General features: G+C 50.6%; 1 protein-coding gene across 1 annotated transcript in view; it reads left to right on the forward strand.

The window, feature by feature from the left end:
• The first annotated feature begins 632 nt into the window (after nt 1-632).
• Nucleotides 633-19,586, forward strand: part of IGFBP2 (insulin like growth factor binding protein 2) — a 64,238-nt gene continuing 45,284 nt past the window's right edge. The window contains exon 1 of the mRNA XM_074911304.1: nt 633-1,035. Within this exon, the coding sequence (XP_074767405.1) occupies nt 633-1,035 (403 nt within the window). The remainder of the gene's footprint in view (nt 1,036-19,586) is intronic.

Below are 19,586 nucleotides of genomic sequence, written 5' to 3' on the forward strand. Positions count from 1 at the left end.
CCGGGTGTCCGTGTGGGGCAGGACCCCACCTTCTCGTGGGGCAGCATCTCCACCCCTCCCTGTACTGGGTGTCTCTGCGGGGCAGGCCCCAACCCCCTCCGTGGGGCAGGACTCGATTCCCTCCGGGTTTGGCCCCGCTCTACCCACCGGGGCAGACCCCAGCCCGCTTGCGAGGCCGATGCCCATCCCCCGTGGGGGCAGCCCCGGACTCGCGCTGCCGCAGGCCCTCTCCCCGTGTTGGCCGGACCCCCGCCATTTCCCCTTTGGGGCACCCCCCACCTCCTGCGCGGCATCCCCCGACGCCCTCTTGGGGTAGCCCCCCCTCCTCTCTCCCCTCCGGGGCAGCGCCGACCCCCGCGGGGCGGGCGGGCGCGGGGCGGCTCTAGGACCCGGCGGCGCCGCGGCGCGCCCGGCCCCGCTCCGCGCCGCTCCGCGCCGCTCCGCGCCGTGCCGCGCCGTGCCGCCGAGCCGCGCCGTGCCGCCGAGCCGTGCCGCCGAGCCGTGCCGTGCCGTGCCGTGCCGCGCCGCTCGACTCCGCTCGGCTCCGCTCCTCTCCGCGCCGCGCCGCGCCGCGCCGCCGGGGGGCCGAGCGGCGCGTCCACCTGCCGGCCCCGCCGCCCGTCAGTCCCGCCATGGCGCTCGGCGGGGTCGGTCGCGGCGGCGCGGCGCGGGCCGCCTGGCCGCGGCTGCTGGTGGCGGCGGCGGCGGCGGCGCTGGCGCTGGCGGGGCCGGCGCTGCCCGAGGTGCTGTTCCGCTGCCCGCCCTGCACGGCGGAGCGCCTGGCCGCCTGCCCCCCGGCCGCCCGCCCGCCCTGCCCCGAGCTGGTGCGGGAGCCGGGCTGCGGCTGCTGCCCGGTGTGCGCCCGCCTGGAGGCCGAGCCGTGCGGCGTCTACACGCCGCGCTGCGCCGCCGGCTTGCGCTGCTACCCCGACCCCGGCGCCGAGCTGCCCCTCCAAGCCCTGGTGCAGGGGCAGGGCACCTGCGCCCGCCGCCGCGACACGGCCGAGTACGGCGCCAGCGCCGAGCGCCCCGCAGGTGAGCAGCGCCCGGCACCGCGCACCCCGCGCCGGGGGCGGCGGGTACCGCGGACGGGGCACCGAGCGCCCTGCGCGGCGTGCTGGGGACCGGGCACCGCGCGGCCCGCCTGGGGATGGCACCGGGCACCGGGGACAGGGCACTGTGAGCGGCGCACCGGGCACCACGCACCGGGCACCCGGGACTGAGAGGGGAGACGGCACGTCCAGGGGACGAAGGGATCCTGAAGGGTGGCCTGAAGGGGATCTTCCCGGGGCAGAGGAACCCCTGGGGAGGGCAGGAAAGGGGTGTCCCAGCGCGAGAGGAGAGAGTCCAGGGAGGGACGGAGGGGTAGGGGTGAGAGGGGCGCTGGGGGGGGGGGGAAGGAGCGTGAGTGCATCCCTAGGGGTGTGGGGAAAATGGGGTGTTTGGGGGTGCAGCTATCCTGAGGGTTAGAGAGGTTTCCTCGGCACGGGGCAGGAACCCTGGGGTGGGCTGTAACGGAGGGGAATGCAGGGGCTGCCCCGGGGGGCAGAGTGGAGTGTGGCATCTTCTAGAAAAGAAAATCCATGGGGGCAGATAAAGGTAAAGTTTGGGGAAATGTAGCTGAGGGGAAGGGGAGTCCTTCGGGGAATAGAGGGAGGTGGGGGTTCAGATTTGGGTTTGGTGGGGGAGTAAAATCACCCTGAAGGGTGATGGATACCCCAAAGATAGGGGGAGAGGCCGTGTGGGAGGACCGTGTGCTGCCTGGTGGGAAGGGGTGGCTGAGGGGCTGCGGGGGTCCTGCTATGCGGGGAGCCCGTTCCCTATCGCTGCCTTCCCAGCGGAGTCCACCTTGGAGACGGGGTGGCCGCTGCCGGCTCCCGTGGGGTCCTGGCCCCCTCTGGGCCAGGCACTGGGTGCCGGGGGAAGAGGAGCATCCCCTGAGGGCATAGCCAGAAAGACGGGGACGCCAGCAGGCTCCTGACCTGTTGCTGCAATTGCTGTGGGAGGGAGCGCTCCTGGGGATGCCCATACGGCAGAGCTTGGTTTTATTAATGCCTCCTTTCCCTTGCGATCGGCCGCAACTCTTTCCCTTTCCGTGGAGTGTTGAAAATTGCCGAATCAGGTCTGGGAGTGAAAACCAGCACTTTCTCCTTTGAAATCACCCCTCCTAGATTTCTGCCTCCTTGCTGGTTTTGCTCCCCTGGCTATGACTGGGGCTCTGACCCTGTTCGCATAACTAGTTCGGCAGCACGACTTTGAATTCCCTTCCTTCCCTCTTGTTGAGGCTTTTTTTTTAAAAGGCTCTGGACCAGGCTGTACCTCTGAGCTTTGCTCCCCGGGAGGATGGGAGCACAGCCGGGTACCCGTGCACGCTGCTCTGAGTGCCTGAGCACGCTGCTCCACTCGAGGGGCAGAGATGGAGAGAGGGGAGTGAAGAAAAACCAGCAGCTGGGAAAACTTTGCACATTGCAAGCCGCTGCTTCTGTGCACCCAGATTGTGACCACTGCAGTCCCCGCTCCTGTCCCCACTCCTGTCCCTTCTCCTTTGCCCAGCTGCGAAGAGCTGTGGGAGAGCCGGGAGTCTGGAGAACACGTTGATGTGAAGTCTTGCTTGACTACAGAATATGAGTGTCAAGGGAGTGAATTTTACACTCTCCAGAAGAAGCCAAGGGCATTTAGATTTAAGGAATCTGGTGCTGACTTCCAGGCTTATGCTTTTACAAGAAGTTGGTGGGAGGGGGATGTGCAGACAGCATTGCCGTGTTGGGTTGAGAGGTGATTTTCTAAGTTAATGCTGCTTTTTTTGCTTGTATGGACTTTATTTCAGAATTATGTTACTTCAGTGGGTATTTTGCTTGATTTTATTATCTTTAGTCCTTTACAATGGATGTGATTTATTTGACCGTATCTCTGTGTGTAATACACACGCACATAAATAGCACAGTTTAAGAACTTTTTAATGTATGTGGTGCTCTGTAATGTCCATAGGGGGTGAATAATAAAAATACTGGCACATCCTTAACCAGCATGATGTGAAACATGCAGCTGGAATATTCATAGTCAAGCATGTCTTGGCAGAGGAGCTTGGACATCCAGAAAAGGGTTTGCTCTTTTCAGATTACAAAATTTTAACAGGTTGTTGTAGCCATTAGAAAAAAACAAAAAAACCCAAAACAACCCAAACAAAAACACCAAAACAACCAAACCCACAACAAAAACAAAACCCAAATCTGCCAGCTTCACTCCATGCTCTTCTCTTCAGACTCACAGCATCGCTTCCATCTGCAGCGTGCCTGCAAAACATATATGAGGGAGAGTTTGCTTTTCATTTAAAGCAGTGACAGGGAAAGCAGTCTGGCACCCAAAAGAGCAGGGATAGGAATTCGCTTTCAAATGCTGATGTCAAGCTAGTTTCAAGAGTGCCCCAAAAGCAGGTTTTTGCCTGAAAAAGGCAGGTGTTGAAGCGTGGTTTTTTTTTTTTTTTTGGTTTTTTTTTTTTTTTTTTTATGTGCTTAAAGGTATTTGCCCTTTTTCCCCTTTCCAGCTTTAAAAGGCTCCTTTGGCTGATTCAGGACTGGAATGCAGAGCTCGTGCTATTCCTAAATTAAGAGGTTGGCAAGTTTTTTTGTCCCTGATGAGAGGCAGAAGGATTGCCCAAATGAAACAAGGAATAAAACTCTGCAAATTCTCCTGCTGTGGCTCCAGCATTGTTTAGTCTTCCACTCTGTAAAGCCAATCCTGAAAGGGTTGTAGGCGGAAAGTAACATAAACCACCATGTAGCTAGGAAGCAGGGGATGTTGCTCATTGCACAAGAGGTTTTGGGTATTTTGAAGATGTTGGGAATGTTGGAACAAAATAGCAGCTGTCTGTGGAAATCAGGCTGAGAACTTCTACCCCCCGGGGAGGTGAGTGCACGAACTCCCACCAGTGGAGGGAGCGAGACAGAGGCTCAGCACCTCCAGGGATCAGGGCCTCTGAAATAGTTTCGATGCCACTGCACCACACTCTTTTACAGTTTATTTCAGGTCATCGCGTAACAAACTTTATGTACTGCTGAGTGGAACCGCCTGCACTGGGGACAGAGGGTTGTTGCTGTGCGTGCGAAGCTCGCAGAGTTCATGCCAGTCTCGAGCGTGTTTATTCTTTCAGCACCTCGGCAAGAACAGCATGCTGTTTTGCAGGTGGACTAATCAATGTGCCCGAGTCCACCGGGACACAGGGAGCAGAGTGAGAACTGTCTGTATGTTGTATAAGCAGCCCGTGTCCTGGCAGATAAGATCCCAGTCCCTGATAGCCATCTTCTCTCCAAGCAAGGCTAGGGTGGTCCAGGACCAGATGGGTCCTAGAGGCACAATGTGCTTTGAGAGGTGTTTCAGGTACCATTGAGGTCTCTCAACCTCTTCAATCTCAGCTGGAGGGTGGGGATGCTGCCCTCTGCTTTGGTCATCATGAACTTGAATCAGGTGTTTGTGTGGTTCTGTCCAGCTCTCGGCTGTAATATCCTTCTGCCTTCCTTCTCCTGGGTTTAGCTCTCACCTTATGTCAGAGCAGGCTAGTTCAGGAGTTAATCCTGCAGAAAGCCAGCCCCAGGAAACAAATCAATCGTTTTCTGTCATATCAGTGACCTGAACTGGCTCAAGGTACAGCAGGGTGCCAGTGCTGCTTCAAGGAGGGAACTTGGGCTAGGAGGTAGAGGAGGGCAGAGCTTAGCAATGTCTGCAAATGTCCTAAATTGTCTTGCCCAAGTTATGAGAATAGCTGAAGGATATCTGTTTTCTCCTAATGGAGACAAGGTCCTAGAAATAAAACTTGCTCCACTCTGCAAAAAAGTTCTTGAGCCACTGTTCAAAGCTGACCAGTTAAGGGAATTTTTCTTCCTTTTGCTAGTGCAGTTCAGTTGGTTTTGTAGTATTGTTTTATTTTGTTGTTGGGATATTTGTACTAATTCAGTGGGATATGCTTCAGAACTCACTGCTGGCTATTGAGTTGTGCTTTGGAGTCTCACTTCTTTATTAAAACAAATGTGGGTTTTTTTAGTCTATGCCAGTGCAAAGTAACCTTTCCAAATGGAAAGAGAGCTGTGCAAAGAATGCGGCCCCAGGCAAACTTGAGCTTGCAGGGCTGGGGTTGCCTCATTCACCTGGTCAGGGACTCCACTTTGAACTCCCATGACACAGAAACAGCGTCAAAATAGTTAACTGTTAAAAACGCAGCTTGTTTTAGCATCCAACTAAAATCCTTATTTGGGTAGCCCCAAATGCCACACATCCTTCCTTATGGGTCAAATGTCAAAACCTCCATTTCCCCTTGGCAGGCAGCTGCTAAAAGACAGTTTAATGTATTGCTCCAAAACACAGAAGACTCTGAGGTTGGAGGTAGCATAATGTAAGTGGAATTTTAACAGCAACTCGAAAATCATGCCAGTAATGTTGAGTGCATTTTTCATGTCCACTGAATTGCCAGGAAGACTTCTGCTTTTCTCCTGCTTTTATATGGAAAGGAAGCATTTGTCATGATCTGCATGTGCATGTGTGTATCTGTCCTTCTGCCCCCACAACTTCTGACCCTGTCAGTCAAGTTGACCAGATCTAATGCAGCAGTGGATGTGCTGAAGGCACTGTGTAGCTAGAAAGTGGGTGAGGGGTAGAGGAAAGCCAGGCTATGAGTGTCCCCCTTGTCCTGTGCTAGATGCCTTTTGAGGCAGAAGCACATAAGCATAATGGAGGTTAGTTATGAGTGCTGCAACCAGACATTCAGCCTGGCTTATGCAACCTTGGACATTACTAGACATCAGAGAAGCCAACTGCAAGAACTGAATTCACAGGTGTGTGTTAGTATGTCCACAGCCACTGCAGCAGCTCTGCCCAGGATAAACTCAATCTCTGCAGACCTCCTTGCCTTGGAAGAAATTATTGAAAGTGAAATGCAGTGAAGAACAACTCTAGGGATGAATTTAAAAACCACACAGCTCATCTGTCCTCTCTGCCTCTGGGGCTTTGCCAGTAGGTGGACCAGGTCTGCAAGCTCCTTCGTGGCAGCTGTGTCTTGGTCAAGAACTAACCTGGTTGGGCCTTGGGCTGGCTATCATCTTTAAGACAATAAATAACACTTTGTGGATCAGCTTCTTGAATATGATGCTATTTCCTGCTCCAGTCCCACTAGAGTTTGCTGTGGTGGAGGTGATAGCAGTGTGAAAATGGTGGTTTGGAGGGAGGGGGGAGCCTGGGAAGATTTCAAGGCTCTGGCCCAAAGGAGAAATGTGTTTTCATGCTGTCCCTTTGCAAATGATCCATTTCCTTCTTGCCCTTTGCAGTTGTTTCCTTTCCTCTGGGTTCCAGGCTCATACTCGCTGAGCATGGTATTTGTCAAGGGAACAGCGAGAAGCCCCATCTGTGAGAAAGTCCATGTCGTTTGTTTTATCCACATCCAGGAATTGAGCCGAGATAAACAATTCGGGAGGCAAAACAGTGAAAACTGGAATGCAAGAGGTGTGTTTGTGTATAGCTCTGTACTAGACCTGGCTGCAGTATTAGCTGGGGCTAATTTATCTGCCCAATGGGCAGCTGTCGCTGTTACCCATGAACAGGATTGGATCTGTGAAGGCAGGGTTGCAGCCCAGCAGCCAGCAGCACTCTACTATACCTGCTTTTCCTGCTCACGTGATCAGCACTAAGGAGCTACAAGGAACAGCAGTTTTCCTTGGTGGATTTTTTGCATTTCTGCTTGGATCGGGCAATTCCAGCTTTCTGAGCATGGTCACATCTGCCTTTCCTACTGGGGCTCTGATTCCTTCAGGGAGGATCTTTTGCTCTAGACAGACAGAGTAAGTCCAAGGTAAAATGTAAGGATGCTTTTAAAGTATTTTGTTACAGGAAGAGGGCTGAGCTTGGTGGTGTAATGAGTTTCCAGGTGTAAGAATTCCTGGTTTCTTTCCTTGAGTCAGGGTGAAATACGTAACTTCGATTCAGTGGCTGCTTAGCAGACCCTTTCAGTATCAGAGGGATGCAAAGCCATTGCCATTGCATGTGCTTCCACTATCACATCCCCCTGTCTTCACCCCTGGCTCTTCCTTGGGGAGGTTCTGCCTGAAACAGTGCGTGTGTGACCGCTTTTGAGGATGTTCTTTAGCAACACATACTGAACACATTGGGCTGGGCTTTCCAACTTGTCCTTGCTGACTGTTGGCATCTGCCAGAAGAGCCACGTTTGTCCTCAGTGGAAGAGTGAGGCTTTACCTGATGGCATTGGCCTTGTGGAGAAAGCTGCCCTAGTGCTCCATGTCTGCCTCAGGGAGGGAGCTCTGTTATGTGTCCCTTTGCTCTGTGCCAGGCAACAACATGCTGCCTCATGGGTGCTGAGCATGCTATGGGATTTGGAGGCTAACCATGGTGCGTCTTCAGGTGTGGACTTGGGAAAGAAGGAAAAATCCTTGCTATGGGTCCTAACATGTTGGGAAGGTTACTCTTGCCTGCCTTTCATCCCTGCTGAGCTGATCTCATGGCAGTCGTGCCCCACGCCCTCTCTGTCCTGGTGCACATCCTCGTGCTCGTCATACTGGTCTTGGTCTTTGTCTGGACCATGGGTGAGCCATGATAAGGAGTTAACCGAACCAAATCTTCACTTTTCTGGAATGAGTTTTCTGCCAGTTTAGCAGATTGCAAATCCAGTTTTACTATTATTTCCACAAAGACAAACTAGCTTCAGCAGACCGAGTCTGACTGAAACGTCTTTGCCTACTTTTAGCAGTCACTGCCACCAAGCTAGGAGGTGTTTCTCGTTCATGAACTGGCCAAGCGTGACCTCATTAAATGAGTTGACATCTAATTACAAGCGATCGTGATGTGGAGGCTATCCTAGGCAAAGAGGTTAGTGCACAGTTATTGGAGCTTTGCTGCAGCCCAGCATTTGGCAGCTTGTTGTAACTGCGTTATTGATTGTCTTCTGTTCAGTGTTTTGCCCCACACGTAATTTAGCTAGATACGAGTGGGAAGATAAAGTCTCTTGCTTCATCAGCTTAGGTAGGAATAAATTGGTTTTGAAAGGAAGGGTCAGTAATCGTGTGCCTTTCTTACGGACTGGAATACTAGGAAACATCAGGTCACTTTTATAAGCCTTAAACTATCCTTTGACATTGCAGCTTTTATTCTGAAGAAAGCTGCACTGTGCCTCGTGGCTGGTAAGGGACCAAGTTCACTGCCTGGTGCTCTCTGTAGTCAAAGATCCCATTAATTCTGCCGCCTGTGAGGAACAATTTCTTGGTATTTCATTCTGGACTGTAATTGAGAGTGACACAAAGCACTGGTGGGAATTGGACCGTGTTGAAGTCCCTGCTTTTCCTTAATATTTTCTGCAGATAAACCAGCTCAGGTGGGATGAGGGGAGTTCTAGTGCTCTGCCTTTGAAGTCAATAATGTTTCTAACACCGTACTGACTGGAGGGAATTTTAGAGAGGAGTTTTTGTGCTTCCTTGCAGCTTGTCCTTGTAGCCAGGTGATGCAGGATGCCTACAACAGTGACATTATGTTGCAGTCACTTGAATGATGTCGTCTGTTGGAGAGTCCTATAGTCCTGTTGGGAGAATTAATGAAGTTTTGCCCAGTATTTTTCCTCCAGACCACAGCAAGAGTTCCCCATAAGATCTTGCTTTTCAGACTTCAGCCAGGGCAGTCTGATCTCACATCTTTTGGCTAGTTGTAGAAAACGCAGTCCCTGCTAATAGACTTCTCTTGGCTTGGTGAGGAGGTTGTCTGATAACCTTGCCGTATTTTCCTCTTGCTGTTTTAAAAATAGAAAAGGGTGGGCACCTGATGTCCATGTCTCAGGAGTGCTTGCTGGTTCAGTCTGAGGGGACTGGTGGGCACAGTGAGTTGCTGAAGGTGTTTTGGTGGTTTTGGGTATCCTTGAAGACCTTTTTGGTACCTTCAGAGATCAGCTGTGTGTCCCCCAGTGTGACCTGTCTCCTGCAGTGTAGGGTGTGCCCTGTATTTTAGAAGTCCCAAGTTTTGCTCTCGATGGGAGCGGCCCTAGTGATTGCAGAAGACCAGAAGCAGTGAAACTGGCCAGAATCTGACCTTTTTTTTCATCTGGAAAGTTGCTTGGGGGTCATTTTGTGTTTAAATCCAGGTTTTGTCTGTAGTGCTCGGCACGCCGTTCGGCTGCAAGCTGAGCTGAAGGGAGATGCAGGGTTTGCAATCGGTGCGATGGCAGCCCTCCCACACAGCCCATGTGGAAACGCTCGTCTCTCATTGCTTTCAGCGGGCGAGCGGCTCGCCTCCATCTGGTGCTGTTTCATCTGGCACTTCAAAAGCAAGCAGAATCGGGGAGAGGAACTCAGGTTTAGCGAACAGGAATGGCATGAGGAGGAGGAGCGGGAGGGGTGGTTGGCATGGGGTTCCATCCTCCCACACTGTTGGAGCCCAGACCTGGTGCTGGGGCTCTGCCCCGTAGCCCCAGCAGGGATTTGTATCTACCAAGGCTGTGGATAATCCAAAGCAGCTGGCTCAGGGGCTCTCCAGGGTGCCTGGTTTGTTTCTTCTGGGTCCTGGCTGCCAGGAGAGTTTGATGTGGAGGTTGTAGGGTTGGAGTGGTTGGCCACCATGGTGCTTCTGTTCGCAGTGAGGCTAACCCAACAGCCCCAGGGCTTTCTGTGGCTCTTTTTTGTGCCCCCTGGTCCTCCTCACTCACCCTGCAGTGCCTGTGCTAAAGACAAATGCCAGTTATAGTGGTGAATCATGTCTTGCTTCTTGGGATCACTTGTCAGGGGTCCTGCCATCCACCCTCCACATGGTAGCTGCTTTGCTCTTCTAGGTTTGCAGCTGAACCAGTGTGAGGAAAATGCTGACTGATAACACTAACCACTGCTTTCTTAAGGTTGGAAGAACTGCTCCAGGCTCCATCCCAGGCTCTGAAAAGGCATCTCTTAGTCCAGCTGGTCAAGGGCAACGTTCCTGTGGTGGAACCTTCTCACTTTCTGCACTGCTGGGCTCCAACAGCCATTCTTTTTCTAGCATAGTACCCACCACTAACCAAGGGCCATGAGTTTGATACAGTCCCTGACGTGTAGAGGGTACTTCCCTTTCTTCTGAACATCATATGAACCAGACTGATATAATGGCAGGGAAATCACTGGTGCACCATCTTGATCTGACTGTGGTGTGAGTGGACAGGTAAATCATCTGCCATGATGGAAAATGGGATGAGAAGGCCTAAAGCAATGGTTGGCTATGGTAGGGAACCTTTTCCTTTGGCCATGGTGAACAGTGCTGCCTCCATGGCTTGTGCAGAGGTGATTTTGGGAGGATTTTGTTTAGACTGTTAGAAATCCAGGTTGTTAAAGGTAGTCCAGTACACAGGACATTTGGGGCAGATTGGACTTCTAGTGGTATTCAGGGAATGTTGCCATTCCTGGGACTGGTGGTGCGACAGCACTAGAGGTACTATTTAGAGGCTAACCCTCTAATCTATCACTGAATTTAAAGAGCAATGCAGAATTGGAAGAGGAAGATGAGACTATGGCAAAACGTTGCCCTTCTTACACAACAGGTCAGCTCCCTGTGGGTGTTGTGAGTCATTTTGTTGTCATTGATTTTACTGCCTAAAATAAGTTTATTTCATGCTTTTTTTCCCTGCCAGGCCCCACAGACCCTGTCACCCCCAGCTTGCAGGGAGCGAGACAGATTCCATTAATTCTTGTGCATTATTGAGGGATTTTGGTTGATGAGATTCTTGCCTGGAATTTCTCTGTGGAGGAGCCTGGCTTCCCATTGCCTGCAGATGGGGCCCAAAAAGCTCATCCTCCTACCACACTCAGTCGGGTGGTGGAAATACAACTTCTGATGTCTCCAGGACAAATGTGGTACCTTGCTCCTGACAGGGCACTTGTCACTGAGAGCACGGCCAAGGCTGGACAGGTGAAAACAGTTGGTCTGCAGAGCTTTGAATAATGCCAAAATGCCAGATTTAAGCTGATTTAGGAGGTCTAGGAAGGTTTAGACCTCTGTGCACATGGCTGGGGCATGCTTGCTCTGGGGGCACTTGGGAGGAATTTGGTATGGAGCCCTCTGAGGCAACTGTCTTGTTTAGTAAAACTCGGGCTGTGGGAGTCGGTGTGAGGAAATAACAACATCCACTTTGGTTTCTGCAGTCTCTGTCCCAGGGGCCGGTTGGGTGTTGCAGGAGGCCACAGGAATTCTGCTTGTGACCACAGCCAGATTAATGGCCATTTTGGCAGTTTTTCAGGAGTGAGGAATTTGGCCACTTTCACAATAATGGCTAGAAATTCCACATGAATTAATTAGTTTTATTATGGGACATGTCCTTCCTGCTCCTCCAGGGCTGCCTGAAAGACTGAACTCATTACATGAAGAAATGAAAATAGTACTAAAAATAAGAACTGGTATCCCAAGCCTTTGTGAGGAAACACACAGAGTATACCGACATCCTCCACCAGACATGCTTCCCGAGCTGTGGCTTTTGGCCAGATGAGATCTAAACCCAAGTTTTAGATCAATTGCAGCCACTAAAATGCCCCAGCCTGCTCCATGAGGGTGTCTTCTCTCAGCCTCTTGGCTTAAGACATTCATCTAGGCTTCTTAGTAACTCCCACAGTTTCAGTTTGATGCAGTGTTCAGATCTGAGACCTGAATGTTGCACAGTGGAGGCTGCACACCTTCAGCCTCCTCTCCCCATAGGACTGGTTTCCACAGCACTGTTCCTACCTTGCAAGGACACTGTGCTTCTATGGTAATGAAGTGCTTGGAAATACCCTTGTGAAAGGGTGCTCTGCATTTGAGTTTTGGTCAAGGGTATGCCGTAAAAATGACAGCATGGGACTTTGGAAAGGTCTGCTCGAGGGCAGTCAGAATACAGGTAGACTGAGTAAATATTTTTGGAAGCCCAGAGCTGATAACTTTCCCTTACTTAGGTTTGTGGGGAAACAGCCTGTAGAAATTTACCGCCTCTCTCGTGGCTTTTAAACAAAGATTGTCCATAGACTCTGTGTGCTTTTATTTGAATCCCTTTTTAGAAGCACTGATGTTGTCTTGAGATTTGCCTGCTGGTAAGAGGCAGGCATGCAAAATGCACACTGCTTGCTGGTTGTTCCAGTGTTTGCTTTGTGAATATTGCTTCAGATACCTGTGTTCAGATAGGGGGCTCTCCTTTTGAGAATAACCTCTTCTGTCTGCTCAACCCCACTTTTGTTGGCCAGGGCTTGATTTCTTTGCTTTTTTTTTCCCCTTGTTTTGGATGAAGTGAGTTCAACATGGCAAAGTTGACCAGGGAGGTGGTAAAGTTCCTGCAGGTCCTACTGTGCAAAGCATGGTTTGGTTGGTGCTCAGACCTCTTGGGAATTGTGACCTTCATCCTGCAGGGAGTAAGGTCAGCTGAGCTGACAAAGGGCTTAAACACAGAATTTTCAGCATTAACAAAATGTGCCCGATAAAAAGAGTATAAAATGATAACGCAGACGTAAATCCTTCTAATCTCAGACAGTTGGAAGGCTTCCATCTTTGTAGTAATGTTTGTTACTGATTTCAGTCATTGCTTTCCTCCGCTTCCCTGTTTATTCTTTTCATCAGGCTGGTTTCAAGGATTTACTACCTTCACCCCTGGCCATTAGGCTGGTCCTGAATGTGCTGAAACCTTTGCAAATTCAGACCACACTGAAAGCGCTTCAGCAGTGCAGACGTGACCGGGCAGCACACCAACCTGTTCAAAGGTCCATCGAGCCTGAAATCCTGCCTTAGGTGGTAGCCAGTGGTGCACAAACTGGGAATTTATGAAAAAGTATGGAGCGAGCCTTGTGAGGTGGGAACAGTGCTATGGAAACCCATCACAGTGCTGACACTGCTCAGCCCATGATTTCAGGGGTTTCCAGAGCACTGCTAGCTGCTCAGAGAGGTACCTTCTTTGTATGTAAGCTGCCCTCCTGACTTCTAGCAGTGGAGGTTTAAGTGCTGGGGGAGGCAAGCAAACCCTTGTCTGTGTACAACACTGTGGTGTCTTGAGGCTTTGAGGTATGAAGAGCTCTATGTACAAGACCAATTTGGGGCTATTCTTACAAATACATTTTGCTACCTGATCCCATTTCCTGCCACCTTGTGTGACCAGGAGCAGAAGCATGGTGAGAAGGGAGATCTCATCACTTGGGCTGTGACCAGTGGAAACAACCCTGCCCAAGTCTGTTTTTTCCCCGAGTTACGTGCTAGAAACGTTCAGTCTCCAGGTTGTGGTTGTCAGCAGTGTCCTGTCCCCTGGAACTGATCTGCCCTAGCAGAGCTGAAATATCCCAGCTGACCTAAAAAACTGTTTGCAACTGAAATGCAGTGGCCCCCTATAAATATTTAACTGAGTCTGTGTTTGTTGTTGGTTGGTTTTGTTTTTGGTTTTTTTTTTCCAGTTCTCTTTTCTTTTCCCTGCTTATGCAGGGATAGTCAACTGAATGCATATCCCTTCCATGGCATCCTGTGATGAAGCTGCATTTTTGGCAGTTAAATTACGCATCTTGTATCTCATCATCATTACCCATGTTCAAGACTGACATCAAGCTCAGTGTTGTGTGTGTGAGAATGCTCCTGTGGGTGTGTTTACAACCCACTGTGGACTGCCCGCTGCCATACAAATTACATCCAGAGAAACTTTGTGGAGTCTGCAGTGAGATTTTGCAGTTTTTATCTTGAAGCAGTAGACTCCCATCAGATTTATACAAAACTTTCAATGGGGGATGTTCCTAAAATTTTGTCCAGGAAAGAGCTGTGAATGGGTAGGGCTTCAGGCCACGTGGCAGAAAACCTCTGCAATGCAAGACTGCAATTAGTGCAGTAACACATGAAGAACGTACTTCTGTGAGCAGCCGGCAGACTGGGTTGTACTTTGGGAATCCCTGAAATCGCGTGTTGAGCAGTGTCAGCAGTGTGATCCAAGCTGAGCTGACTGCTTGACACCAGTACCTGGGGCTTGTTGTGCAAGGTGTGCAGTCTGCTCTGTACTGGAGTAACCCCGAGACGGGTTGCTCTCTTCTCTCTCCACCCATGGAAGCATGCACGGTGCCTGGAGGGCATGTAGTCACAGCCTGGCAGGGACTGGGACATGGTGGATCAGCTACTGTCCCTGTGATGGAGCTGGGGAATTCAGCTAGGGGTGCTATCTTTGTTGCAAGAGCAACGCCAGGAGGTATGATCAGTTGCCATTGCAGCTCAACATGGAACAAATGCATTTCCCCATCATGATGGTGATCAATGGCTGCATTTCGGAGCTGGGAACATGGCGATGGTTCCCCTCCGCTCAGACCCAGCCTCGCACAGCGCAGGGGCTGGTGCAGTGCAGTGCTGCCGTCGTGTCCTGGCTTGCAGGTAGTCATGCCCCGGCTTGCATGTCACAGGGAGAACGGGGCTTTACTGTTTTCAGCTAGTGAGTCAGACCCTGAGCAGCCTTAGGCCAGGGTTGCAGGTTTGCTCTTTTTCGAGCTAGACACATGCATCTGTTTTAAGGCAGCCAAGGCACAGAGTGGGCAAGACTGAACCTCCCTGAAAACCCCGCAGCTCTCCAAACAGCCAGCATGGGGACCTTGGAGCAGGTTTAGGCACCGAAGTTTGGGCAAGCATGTTGCAGTGTTGCCTGTAGAGACTTCTATCCAGGGGCTTTCCTGTAGAGAAACATACCCGGGAAGCAGAAATAGCAAGTGACTAAACCTCACGGTTACATTCCTGCCATCTGAAAAGAACTCTTGATTTTCTTTTGGCTGTGAAAATTAACTTCCCTTTTCTCCTCCCCAAGTGGGCAAGCTGGCTCCCGGCAGCAGTGCCCTTGTGGCGGATACACAGGATGGTCCAGGTCAGGCTGTGAAAGGAGAACTCTCCTACTGGGGGCTTTTCACTGTTGTGCTCCTTTCTAAAGAAAATGTGCAAGACTTTTCCTGGCCCTTCTGCAGGCCAAGATGCAGGTCTGTAGCTGGAATAGGGTAATACTAGCTCATCTGGGAGCTCGTCTGGGTTTTGAGCCACCTGCTTCCCTCCCGCATCCCCTATGCTGCTGTCTGAGATACATGGGGTGGGAGCTGGCATCCAGCTCTTTGTTATTCATGTAATTAATCTCATCCCTCCCCGACTGTACTTCTGCTACCCACAGGCACAGACTGGCCATGGGCAACTGCATTTGGCCTCTGCTGCACCGAAGTCAGGGAAGTTGAGGCAGGTAACACTGGGTGTGTTGTTCTTGGGTATACTTCTCCTTTGGTCCTGGAAGACCCAGTGATGGGATTGTATCTCAGGAGAGCAAATTTCTTGGACTGAACAGCCTGCTAGTTGCTCTAGTGATGAACATTACAGAAGCCGTGATGGTGCTATGTATTGCCTAGTTTGAAGATTCCAGGATGAAGAAAACACTGAATAGGCTCCAATGCAAAATCCCCTGGGATTTTTTGGAGTTTATTTTAATATTCTTTCCAATAGCAGAAGCTTGGATTTTTGTGGGATGAGAGCCCTGTGGGTAAGAAATGATCCAGCAGCTGCTGCACCCAGGCTAAGTCAAGAGCTTGGTCCTGATTTGCAAAAGGCTTTTGGGGGCCTTCTTGGATCTCCTTGGTGTCAAAAAGAAAATATGCACCAGTTATACCCATGCTGACCACGTGCATTCAGGCCAGGGTGTTCATCCCAGCCCCTCTTACCTTCTTCCTCTGCTGCTTTTTTCCCTAGAGCCCTGTATATTTTTCCCATTGTGTTTTTTTGGTCAATAGGTTTATTTTTTTCCTGCTATAAAGTGTTGCAATGTCTGTCTTTGTATTGTTTTCTCTTGCTGCATTTCTGCTAGTCTTACCTTCTCTCCCCTTGCCTGCTCTCAGATTTACTTTGCATATTTTCAGTGGGGTGCTAACAGGCTCCTTTTGACCTGTCTGGCTTGGTGAAGACCTGCTGAAACCTGCTGTTGCTCCAGAGAGAGGAGCAGTCAGGGGCTATCACACTGGGTGGGAGGGTCAGATGCACAGTTCTGCATGAACATGGCTGGGAGCTGTGGATGTGACATGCTCTGGGTTTGGAGTACGATGCAGTCCACATGTTGTTTCCTGCTTGGGGCTGATCATTTCAGTTTGACTGTCAAACCATTAAAAAAAAAAAAAAGAAAAGAAAAAAAGAGCAAAATATAAGGTTTTATTCAGGTAACTTTTAAATGTTGGTGTTTCTCCTTGGGAGCACAAAAAAAACCTAAAAACAAGCTTGCAAAGTTGTTGAAGGAGACCAGCAGCAAAAAATCTTTACCATTTGATCATCTTTAAAGAAAGCAAAGGGAATGAAAAGGTGGCCCCAAAGAGCATGCCCCAAAGAGTTTAGCCATGGAGCCGGGATGTGTGAAAATTGGCCCCAGACTCCTCCTTTGCCCAAGACATGAACACAGGATGCCTGGGTTCCCGCACTGTAACACTTGGGTCTTGTCAAACAATGACATTTCAGTTGGTGTAAGCAGCTGGTAGTGTTTGGGGGAGACCCTGGAGGAGTGCAGTGATCCTGCTTGGCTTGGTGAGCCTCCTGAGAAGCAGCTGCAGGAGCCCCAGGATCTCTGGCTCAGTGGGTGTGGAAGAGTTTAGTCCCAAATGGCTGGGCTCTTGGTGGATTGTGTTTTCTTTGCTCTTCCAGTTCTTGCCAAAATTGTGCCATTAAATGTACCTCCTCGGTGGAGCTGCTGGTATGTAGGCTCCCCTCCACCCAACTGACCCCAGTACTGACCACAATCTTCTATTTTTCCTTCTGAAAGGACCAAAAAGAAGCCTTGAGTTTGACCATAGGCAGACTTTTTGACCTGTTTGCTGTTAATGAAGTGATTAGACCCAAACAAAACCAAAACCTGGAACATATTCTATACGTCCAGTTTTATTTCCTTTTTTCCAGGCCATCATCCAAAACAAAAGACCCCAAACAGACCCCAGGTGTTTGCACTGTCCTGGTTTTCATACAAATGCAGAGTTGCTTTATAAAAATGTGTGCAGGAATTTGAACTACTTTGGGCTTTTTGTACTCGCTTTCTTTCTCAAGGGCATTTGGAGAGAGCGTCTCTTCTCTGCTGCAGCTGTACTGAGATGGTTTAGTCCTGGTGCTCTCCTTCCAAAATGGGGCAAGGAGAGGCCATCAAGAAGCTATGGAGAGAGCAGTGTGTCTGTGAACCCAAGTGGACTTTGGAGAAAAGCTCTACAATGAAGTTGACCCTCCAGATGGGTTAAGTGTCTGTATCTGTAGCCACCCCTTTTCCCCCTGCTGCAAACTGAACAGGGCTTTCTTGGAAGCTCATCCCAAAGCTGGGGCTGGTGGCTTGCTGTCACGTAGAGCGGTGCAAATGCAGGGCCTGAACTGCACTTGGTCCAGTGCCCGTCCAGTTTGCAGAGGGTGGGGGGGCAACTCCATAAGGAAAGTTTTCCCAGGTTTCAGCGAGTTGAGTGACCATCAGAGCACATGGGCTGAGAAATATGCCGACCTTCATCTCTTAGCTCTTTTCTTCCGGTTACCTGAGGCGCTGTCTGTCTCCTCAGCATGCAAATTCCTCTCTGCTTTGCATTGCCTGTAATTCAAACCAGTGCAAATTGCTTTCCTCCGCTGCTGATATCCGTTTTCTGACTTAGCGTTTCTGCTGGTTGAATTTTGGCCTTCACCCTTTGGGGGCTGGCACCCACTGAACCCAGTTGAAAATGTGGCCCTTTGTGTCGTAGCTCTTTGCAGGAGCTGGGGAGCTTTGCCTTCCCTGCTGTGAGCCTTTTTGGCTGGTGAACGAGTGCCCTTTTCTGGTGGGGAGGGATTTAGGGGTGAGGGGGAGGTGAGAGCACTCCTTGTGCTGGAAGAAAAATGATGAATGACTCTCTTGTGCTGCTGAACAAAACCAGGAAATCGGGGCGGGGGGGGGGGGGGGGGGGGGAAGCAAAAAAGGAGGAAATGAGAAACAGTAAAGAGGCCTCCCCCGCCTTCATATAAGCAATCACTCCACAGCATCTGGAGCCCAGTAAAAGGGCTGTTCCCAGGAGACCTCGCACTCTCCAGCCACACAGATCTCCTTTATTGCAAACTCCCGGGGCTTGCATCCCCATCTCCCCTGCGCCAGCTCGGAGGTCAGACCCACACCCAAAAACGGCTCGATGAGGGATAACCGAAGCTCGGTTTCTGTGGCTGTCGGCACCGGAGATGCGCGCGTCCAGCTCAGCTGGCAGGCCACGATCTGGATCCGGTCTGAGGATATGGTTGCGTTGCTGTCGAACCAGCCCGAGCACCCGACACGGTGTTTGTGCTGGCATGCTGCCCTGCAGCGGCAGGGCTGACAGTACCTTGCCGGCATCACGTTACAGTGGTGCAGATGATGCGATACTCTATCTGGTGTGAAATCTGCTGGAGCAGAGTCGCCCCTCCTGCCCTCTCCCTGAAATTGTTTTGGATGCATTAGATGCAGCAGGGTTGAGCATGGAGCGGGTCACTGGCCATGGTGGTTTGGGTCTGATTTTAAGCACTCTTCAGATGGAGTAGTATACCTGACATAAGCTATTTAGTTAAAATGATGTTGGAATACATAACTCTGGTGGGGCTGGAGGTGGTGGTGTTCCAGCACAAGCCATGGCTGATGAGGTCTCTATATGGAGAGTGGTCCAGCAAAGCTCTGCTGTGGTTTGTTCTGACAGCCACATCCCTGTGAGGCATTCAGAGCACACTGAGGTTTGGTGGCTCAGTTTGAAGACACTCCTTTGCAGTTTGTTAAAAAATATATCTGGTAGGGACCTTAACAAACTTCCTCAGTGTAATCTCATTGGCGTTACTGGTTTAGTCACTGTGGAAGGGGCTTGTCAGCAGTGGGAAAGCTGTTCCTAAGCATAGCTTTAAAATCATAATGCAGGTTTCAGAAATAGAGACCCTGCAAGGTGCATTACTGTCACCTATTTCTAGCTGGAGATGATCACAGTTGAAGCAGCTGAGCATCTGCATCATGCCAGCCAAAACACTGGCTACTGATTTGGTTGCAGCTCTTATCCCTCCGTTGTCTCCATCAAGTCCCACCTGAATTTAAATGTTAGGTGGGAAGAGGGCTTGCTGTTTGTTTTTCCTTCACAGACTGAGAGGAGCTCTTTTTGCCCTAGACGTAAGTCTGTTAGTGTTGTTTATTCCACTGTTGTCCTCTAGTCTGAGGATGGTGAGTGTTTCTGATGTGGCATTTGGGTCTTGCTTGGGAATTTCTGGTATTCAGGGCTCTGTAGGAAAACTGTTAGTAATTGTAGGAACACAGATCCTCTGGACCCTCTGTGCTGGTGGATGTTTTTATTTCTTATATCCAGAGATTGTATTTTCAGCCAAGCTTTAGCCTAGTGCTTGCTCACCTGCTAATGTGACCCCATTTTCATTCTTACAAATCTGGAGGATCAAGCGTATGTCTGAAAAATACGTTTGTTCTCCTTTGTGGGCATGGGAAGGGAAAGTTTCCTCTTGTGAAAAGGTCAGTCTAAAGCACCACCTTGGATATTTGCAGCTGCTTTTGAAGTCCCCTTCTATCACTTTGTGAGCATCATCCTATTTTGCAAATGCAGTGTCCTGAATGTGTAACTCTGCTTGACATGCTCCCAAAGGAG

This window comes from Athene noctua, chromosome 7 (genome assembly GCF_965140245.1).
Source record: "Athene noctua chromosome 7, bAthNoc1.hap1.1, whole genome shotgun sequence".
In the NCBI taxonomy this organism is placed as follows: domain Eukaryota; kingdom Metazoa; phylum Chordata; class Aves; order Strigiformes; family Strigidae; genus Athene; species Athene noctua.